The sequence below is a fragment of the Plutella xylostella genome, chromosome 2 (genome assembly GCF_932276165.1).
Source record: "Plutella xylostella chromosome 2, ilPluXylo3.1, whole genome shotgun sequence".
NCBI lineage: Eukaryota > Metazoa > Arthropoda > Insecta > Lepidoptera > Plutellidae > Plutella > Plutella xylostella.
In genome coordinates, this window is record NC_063982.1 from 4,195,269 (window position 1) to 4,204,709 (window position 9,441).

Below are 9,441 nucleotides of genomic sequence, written 5' to 3' on the forward strand. Positions count from 1 at the left end.
CAGACAAAATAAAACTAAATATGATACTTAGATAAAATGAAATAAATAAACTATGATTTACTGAGTAGACTTACTTAGTACAAACTTATGATGTAATTATTGCACCAAATTTCAATAAACTGTATACAAGTACTTACATAGTATAAACCTTATTAAGAAGACATATTATTATTAATATCAAAATACATTATCTAATTAATGAAATGATTAATGAAAAAAACTTAGGTAATATTGTATAAATAAATATCTGCTACACAGATGATAGTAACAAAAAATATCCCTTTTTCTTCCTCCCTCATCTACACCAAGCAGTCTGGACTAGTTTTTGAAAAATTCAAAATTCGAACCGTTTCTAGAGCGATCCAACCTGCTCGCACACAAAGCGGCCGAAGGGCGCTGCGGGTATAAAAGCGGAGTCCAACCTAATTCTAGCATCAGTCTTGTTCCAACCAGCAAGAGGATAACAGCATCACCATGTTCGCTAAACTGGTGAGTGATCTATTTCTCTATTTTATTCACGTCTCTGACTCAATAAGGTGTTGAGGTAGGTCAAGCGCGGCGGATCAATAAGACCTGCCGAGCTATTTATCTAAGTGTAATAAACGCCGCCATAGATTTGTAAAAAAAGTATTGGAATAGGTAAATAACTTTATCTCCATAAGTACTACCTACAATACTTACAGTGGCATTGCTCTAAGGTTTCAAATCATATATTTTTTTTAACTCAGCATTCTTGCAATTCTTTGTAGCAAGCACAAACAACTACACTAAAGTAAGTGCTAAAGTAACAACCTGCACTGTAACTCGAATCTCTTCTAAACAACAGATCATAACACCTCATTACTATTCTCTAGCTGTTGATAATTAGGCCTAATAAATCCATCACAAGTATTCCGATCACACCTGTCAGTGTGTCATAATTATGCAACCTTGCTACGCCTACACTACGGTACGTTAATGTGTTTTTATAATTACACTTATTACACTGATAGATCGACAGCTAACGGTTGACCGCGGGCGTTTGTTTGATTGGTTTTCTTTGATCTTTCAATCTATTTCCTGGTTTAAAAGCATAAATAATTAGGTTTATAATCTACTATAAGTACTTCTTTTTTATTTCATGTTGTACCTGCTTGTAATTGACATGTAATATATGCACTTACAAAATCATTTTTAACAAAAAATCGTGAATGTAATAAGTGCCTCTATTTTGAAGTCACCGTAACGTGTAGTCTCAATAAAACTATATACAGGCGAGAAAACCACGTTTAGAAAGATGTATACGTTATAGATATCAAGATAGATATTCTAACACACGGTACAAAAGCCGATTATCTCTAAAATCTTTTTCATCATCATCATCAGCCTTCTATCGCCCACTGTTTCTAAGTACCTAACAACTAATTCAACCCGGGAATCAAAGCCGAGACACAATAATGTGACTGAGCTGTCATTGCTGCTGACATTGAATGATTATAAACTCTACATTTTAAGCTTAAATGGCTTCTTATAGTGCATTAAAGACAAAAAGTTTCCTAAAACTAAATGTTATGAGCCCCTTATCCGAACGGAGAGTATTTTGTAAAAATTTACGTTCATCAGATTTTTTTTTATTTATACGATGAATAAAGCATTTGACTTTGACTTTGTTAAATTAATGCCATGAGAAATTTCTTCCACGTTGATACGAATTTGATCGATGCATCGAAATATTGACATAGAACTGTTATAAAGTCATTGCCCTATTCAACTTGAAATGTTGCAAATCGATACCAAATATCCAACCGGTTATGTAGAGCACTGTGCAAACACTACGCAAGGGTCTTTACTCACTCTATTTACACAACTTACATGACAAATGTAGCCCTTATAACGAAGGAATAGGAGCGGTTGTAAGTCTAAGTTAACTTTATTGTAGCAAACGTCTGACTGTACTAAAGTTGCGGATTTGTTTCGACAGATAGCGCTGTGATTTATTGTTTGAAACCACGCGAAAATTCTGACTATGTACTTAGATCTATTTTAGTAGACAAATATTAGGTTTGATGTGAATTCGAGTAGATTTTGGTGGCAGGTTTGTACTTAGCAGCCCTTACAATTTTACAAAGAAAGATCGGCAAGTAATATACACGGTCACAGATGGACAAAACAGATAATAAATACTTACGGTTAATGTTTACGTTGAAGGAAAATATCGTGAGGAATCCTGCATATCTAGATTTAGCCATTGACATATATATGATTTAGCACATCTAGATATGTGAACCCACCAACCCGCAGTGGACCAGAGTAGTGGGAAATAATAAATCCTGGACATTCTTTGCAACATAAAGAAGTGTACCAAAATAAGCTTATGGCATCGATAAAATTATCGTTTGTAATTTCTGACACTTGGAAAGTCTTTTTATTATTCATTAGGACTATTCTTTCAGGGATACTATAATTGTAACTACTACAGTGCGACAAACTTATCTGTTCCGGTGAGAGCGAACTAAATTGATCCATATCTCATTACTTACTAATGAATTGTATATTGTAAAAGATTAGATGGGTTTATTAACACCGCAAGAGAGAATTAACAATACGAGCAAACTTAAAATCTTGTAGAATTAAGAAATATTAGACATTTATGTGAGCTGTCACCGGAACAGATAAGTTTGTGGCACTGTACTATCTTCCATAATACCAGTTACAAAGTCAACATTGTCTGACTCTAGGAGATAAATAATGTAACAATTTGTTCTCATGAATTTGAAAAGAATATTCAATTCAAGCCCTACCTAGTCCGATGATAATTGAATTAATAAATGTGTTATAAATCCGTCTGAGTCCGAGTAATCGATTAGTAGTGAAATATTGTGCGCCAGATAAATACATCGAGTGGTTTATTTGCTTACATAATTATTTAAACTAATTAGGTACCTCTCTAGGGCACCTAGGCCAATCCGCAGAAGACTTTTTTTAGGTTCCCGAGGCTACACGACACGAGGCTAGTTTTTCAAGCGAGCATAGTAAACTAGTGTTAGTTAGAAAGCTCTGGTTAGAATTAAGATAGGTTTGTTAACACAGAGCTAGAAATAATAGCTAGTCGTATACCTAGCTCAAATTAATTTGACGTACGGTGGCCTGCGCCTAAAAGTATACAGGCGGAGTTTTTAAAATAGCGATCCCTGATGATGAAGGGACCAGCTACATCTGTTATAAATCCAGGGACGTGTTGTGTGTGATGTGTGTAGCAGTGGTGTTTATGTGGATGTGCTTGAGCAGCATGTGAGCTTGAGATCGCTATTTTAAAAACTCCGCCTGTATACTTTTAGGCGCAGGCCACCGTACAACAAAACAAGATACACAAGACAAAATATAACACAGAACATAATAAGCTGCTGTCCGGAGCGTCAAAAAAGCACTTAGATCAGCATGTCATGTAGACAATACCTAAACGACACAGCACTGGCTTGTAGGAACTACATTCGGAATCCCCACATTTCCATATGCACTACCCCTCTAAACCCTCAGTTTACGTTTCCAAACGCACTCCCCAACTCTTCACTATAAACCTCTATGTACTTATATTCAGTGGCGGATTAACCTATAAGCACGACAAGCACGTGCTTGGGGCCCCGGGCCTCCAGGGGCCCCCATCCTCTGCTGCTGTTTCATTTTATACCTACATTTTATTCATCCACAATATGTCCGATGTAATAAGTTTGATCTGAATGAGGGCCTACCACACGCGTAAATATCACCACAGTTTTGCCTGCGCAGGCCGGCTTAAACACGGAATACCGTGCGTGTGGTTGGTAAAGGGCCTACCACATGCTTAAGTATCACCACAGTTTTGCCTGCGCAGGTCGGCTTAAACACGGGATACCGTGCGTGTGGTTGGTAAAGGGCCAACCACACGCGTAAGTATCACCACAGTTTTGCCTGCGCAGGCTGGCTTAAACACGGAATACTGCGTGTGGTTGGTAAAGGGCCTACCACACGCTTAAGTATCACCACAGTTTTGCCTGCGCAGGCCGACTTAAACACGGAATACCGTGCGTGTTGGTTGGTAAAAGGTCATAACTTCTCAACAGAGGCGTTTCTCTAAAAAGTAAAAATACTTATATGATCAGCTAGGTAATGCCTGTTTGAAGAACCTAGAAACCATAATATATAATGCCTACAATTTAGAAGTGATTTGATTAGTAGATAATAATTTAATATTTAAATATATTTAACATAATATATAAGTACTTTAGCACCGGGTAAAAAATATTTATATTTAGAAGTTAACTTGCAAAAAAGCCAAAAATGGCTTTTCAGCCAAAATCTAAAATAAATTCTACGTTCTAAAAAATGGCCTTATCTTGATGAAAATGTACGTATTTTTACTTTTTGTAAAATCGATTTTGAAGAGAAGTTATGATTTTTTTTATGTTGAGTACACAAAACAGCCGCAATACATTGCCTTTCAAGATTAGGGGGGCAGGCCGGCTTAAACATGGAATACCGTGCGTGTGGTCGGTAAAGGGCCTACCACACGCGTAAGTATTACCACAGTTTTGCCTGCGCAGGCCGCCGGCTTGTACTCTACATGGATTACTGTGCGAATGCGTAGTAAAACTGTATACCGCGCCAACCCCAAAGCGCGGCTTGCGCATTTTTCGATATGTTTGAAATTTTAATAATTTTGCCATTCATTAGAGTCTTCTCTTAAATCGTTGAGTAGTTTAACATGTGAATGATTTTTTTCAATTTAGTTAACAGCAATTTTTTTGTCTACTTCGATCGTGTACGGTTTGATTTTTGGGAATAGCAGGCAACTAGACTTTTTTTCTAGTTGTTTGCAAACATTGAAAATATACCAGAAGAAGAAATAGTTCCTCATTGGGAAACATTGTTTCCAGTTTCCACGCCGACGATTTTTACAACTCGGCGTAGGTAGGCTGCGCAGTTGTAACGGTGGTGATACTTGCCGCGAGTCGTAGGCCTTAAAGCATAGCCTTAGAGCCATGCATTTTTTTAAATATGTTTTACATCCTTTTTTATAGAAAAGTTATAGGACGTTTTAGCTATTGAACTGTTTTGTCACTCTTTGTCAAGGAACAAATTGTTCTAAATTAGGGGCCTACACAGGCTTTGTGCTTAGGGCCTCCGATGCTCTTAATCCGCCACTGCTTATATTACTTATGCATGTATGTATTTAAGTATTTATTATTAAAACTACAACATTTGTACACCTTCCTCATTTATTCTTTAAGTCATTCCTCCACCCAAAGGTTGCCTGAAATAGATCGCTTCTAGCGATAAGGCCGCCTATTGCGTTATATTCACTGTATAAATTGTTATTTGGGTTCTGTTTAGTCAATAAAGTAGGTAGTATTCTATTCTATTCTAAACCTTCATTTTTCTCCAGCTCGCCGTCTCAGCCCTCATCGCCGTGGCTTCAGCCATCCCCCGGGAATACCCCGCTGGGGTACACCCGGCCATCTGCCCCAACTACCCCTACTGTGACGTGGAGACCCTCGCACGGTTCACGCCCGGAGGCCAGCCGATTCCGGAGTGGGAGCGCAACCCTGGGATCCTGCCTGTTGGACCGTCTGAGTGAGTGTTGTCATAGACTAATTATTAGTCTATGGTGTTGTTGTATTCTTTATAGAACAATAATGGTAGCAGTCACAGTCCCTTATGTAGGGCATTTGAGGAAGTGGATAAGACAGTTGATCAAATTCTGCTAGCATGGTCATCAACTACAGAAACGTGATATCTATCCTTAGACATACAGAGCGCCTATCTCAGCATTTGCAACATCCAGGTTTGGTGCTCCAATTTCCATAGGAGCTAGGCTGGCTGAACTAATTAGGGCGATATGTAAAAATAATAGAAAAGCATTGGAAGGTGTATGAAAGAAACTTCTTTAAGACCACACATGGTCAATAATGGATACCTCCAACGTATAAATCGTCCCAGTGTTAGGCAAATAAGCGGTAAGGATAATCTCCTAAGCTTTCAAAACTAAATTCATAATATCTTTTTCTTCTTTCCAGGGTCCCTGCTGCCCCAAGATGGCCCGCCGGCCTGAACCCCGCTCTCTGCCCCAACTACCCCTACTGCTGGTGAACATGGACTTCCTTCCCTCCGCTCTTCAATAAGGACTCTACGAAAACATTGCTCGTAACAACATTCTAACCACCCACCGCCATTTTGTTTGGCTGAAAAGGCGCCAACTTTTTTCTTTATGCAAGGGAAATGGTTTTTATTCAGCCAAGATTTGTTACTGGCCAGGATGCGTCAGGCGAAGATAGTGAAATGTGATGCGGTTTCTTTTTCTTTAACCTTCATGCTGAAATGGCCAGTTCGAAATCTTTTTAAATTTGGATGTTGTTGTCGAGTAATGGTTTTGGTTTCTTGAACTTCTGACCTTCACTGCCATATATTTTTAATACCTAATCGAAAATTGTAAATACCTAAGAATTCTTGAATTTTCAGTCATTTCATACAAATCTGATCTTTTGTATGTAAGTTTAAGTGCATTTCGATTTTGTAAAGAGAGTGTAAATTTTGTAAATATTAAAAAGAGATTTTTACAAACATCCTATTTTGTTTCATAACCCATAAAAGGACAAGCTAACACTTCTTCAGTTGGAACAATAGTACTTAATAAGAATAATTGGGTAGGTATATACGATCTTTATAACAATGAAACACCTACAATTTAGGTCTAGGTAATGTAGTTCACACCGGCTTTCAAATTCATGCTCTAGCCACGAAATCTCAAAAGTAGATCACTTAGTCAGTAACTAGGTACTCTAGATAGGTACAAGAATGCGGAATTGATAACAAACTCGGTATGCTGTTAATAAATTTCTTATTGCCTAATACTTAGCTCTCGACATAATAAAGGCCAGGTTCTGATAGGATAAATAAAGGTACCTAATCTACGATTAAAAAGGATGTTGCCGGTTTTCTATTTAACTTCATAAAAAGGTTTTAGGTATTCTGCTTTACCTTAGTATTACAATTTATACTAACCTACAATTAATACCTAACCAACGTTAAAAACCTCCAACATTCAAAGTCGTATAACTTGTGAACGGCTAAGCTGCTTTTCGTAAAATACTTCTAAAGGTCACAGCACGTTTAAGTGTAACGTACAGTGCGACAAACTTATCTGTTCCGGTGACAGTTAACTAAATTGGTCCATATCTCATTATTTACTAATAAATTATATATTGATATAAATTAGATGGGTTTATTTAAACCGCAAGGGTAAATTACCATTACGGGAAAACTTAACATCTTAAAGAATGAAGAAATACCTATTAGACATTTACGTGAGCTCTCACCGGAACAAATAAGTTTGTGGCACTCTAAGGGGATCGCCTCTTTTTCTTCTGTCAACCAGTAGAACGCGAGCTCGCGAACGCCTGGTTGACAGAAGAAAAAAAGGCGATCCGTTTACGTTAGCGTCAATTCACACGTACCACAACCACACCACGTCGCAGCGACATAGGGTCAATTCAGACGTACCACAACCACACCACAACCACAACCACACCACAACCACGCGGTGTGGTCGGGCGTATATTTTGTATTGACAATGAATAATCCAATTCACACATGCCACATTTTGCCGTTGTTATCGACCACCTGTGTAATACGACCACATCGCAACCACATCGCAACCACAACGCAACCACATCGCAACGGCAACGCCGCCACGCGGCGGCGGCACCGCGGCCACCTCCTCTCCCTATTAAATGCACACGACGACGTGGTTACCACATCGCAATGACAGCGACAACGCAACCACATCGACATTTTGTCGCTGCCACAACGCAACTGCAAAAAGCCGCTGTCACACAATTCACACGTAACCACATTTTGTCGCTGCGACGTGGTGTGGTTGTGGTACGTGTGAATTGACGCATAATGTGGTCAAGCTGTGGTTACGTGTGAATAGTGTGACAGCGGCTTTTTGCAGTTGCGTTGTGGCAGCGACAAAATGTCGATGTGGTTGCGTTGTCGCTGTCATTGCGATGTGGTAACCACGTCGTCGTGTGCAGTTAATACGCAGAACAGGTGGCCGCGGTGCAACGATAACAACGGCAAAATGTGGCATGTGTGAATTGGATTATTCATTTTCAATACAAAATGTACGCCCGACCACACGGCGTGGTTGTGGTGTGGTTGTGGCTGTGGTGTGGTTGTGGTACGTCTGAATTGACGACGTCTGAGACCCTAAAAAGTGACGTGTCCAGTGTCCAGTAAAGTTTCTATGGCAATGCAATTTTTTTTTGTTAATTTTTGTATAGATTTTCACTTCTTTTATAATGACGGTAAGAGTCACCAGCTTCCAGATTAAGTATTGAAAACTTTATTGTAATACCTACCCTGTGTACTCGTAGGTGTCTAGTGTCTACACAACACATTGAACTTAACTAATAATCAATAATAATAAAATCAATAAACACGTGGGGACATCTCACACACGGCCATCCGACCCCAAGCTAGGCAGAACCTGTGTTATGGGTGTCGGTCAGCTGATATATCTACACAAATACATTAATAGTTACATACTAAATATAAATATCAATACCCAAGACTATAGAATATCTTTCTTTAAACAAATATCTGCCCCTACTATCGAAACCGGGACCTTTGGCATAGCAGTCAGGGTAACTAAGGCCTGGGTCTCCTATTTACGCCGTAGTTCGCGTCCAGCGTCACGCCGTAGGCCGCGTCACGATGCTCACTATAGAAATGTACTGATGCGGTCTCCCTCACACGCCGACGTTGGCGCGTAGACGCCGTAGGTAGGCCGTAGGACGTGGATCGAAACGTTTAAGTCAAAGTCGGACGCCGCATATAGCATAAAATAGGAGACCCAGGCCTAACCACCATATCATTCAGCCGTCGAACTTCTTTTCGAATGTGAACTCCTTAGGACACCCTGTATAATTTCAATAATTTGAAATTTCACTATACGTGTGGTCCTCTGGCCATCATTTCCATCATCATACTACAAATTTACATTACCCCCGCAATAAGGATATGAATCAAAAATAATAAGAACAGGCTGCTTCATTAAAGCATACATTAATTATACATGAACTATGTGTAGGTACGCTAGGGGGAAATTTATAAGTGACCGATGGGTCGCGAACTACCTACCAGAGATTCAAATGTCTGATGACTAATGTGGTGATAAGTCTACACAACCTAGATAATGAAAAGATGTTTGTTTAAAGACAAATATTTGTGCTCGGGTCTCGGGTGTTGATATTTATATTTAATTATTTATTATTTGTGTAGATTTATCAGCTGTCCGATACCCATAACACAGGCTCTGCCTAGCTTGGGGTCGGATGGCCGTGTGTGAGATGTCCCCACATATTTATTTATTTATTTAAAAAATATATAAGCGAGTAAGTATATATACTTAAGTACCTAAAA

General features: G+C 39.0%; 1 protein-coding gene across 1 annotated transcript; it reads left to right on the forward strand.

Moving 5' to 3' along the window:
• The first annotated feature begins 358 nt into the window (after positions 1 to 358).
• Positions 359 to 6,146, forward strand: LOC105393568 (cuticle protein 1). Its single transcript, XM_011565352.3, has 3 exons — positions 359 to 489; positions 5,402 to 5,589; positions 6,033 to 6,146. The coding sequence occupies exons 1-3, from the start codon at positions 475 to 477 to the stop codon at positions 6,103 to 6,105; spliced, it is 276 nt and encodes a 91-aa protein (XP_011563654.2). The 5' UTR covers positions 359 to 474; the 3' UTR covers positions 6,106 to 6,146.
• Positions 6,147 to 9,441: the final 3,295 nt, after the last annotated feature.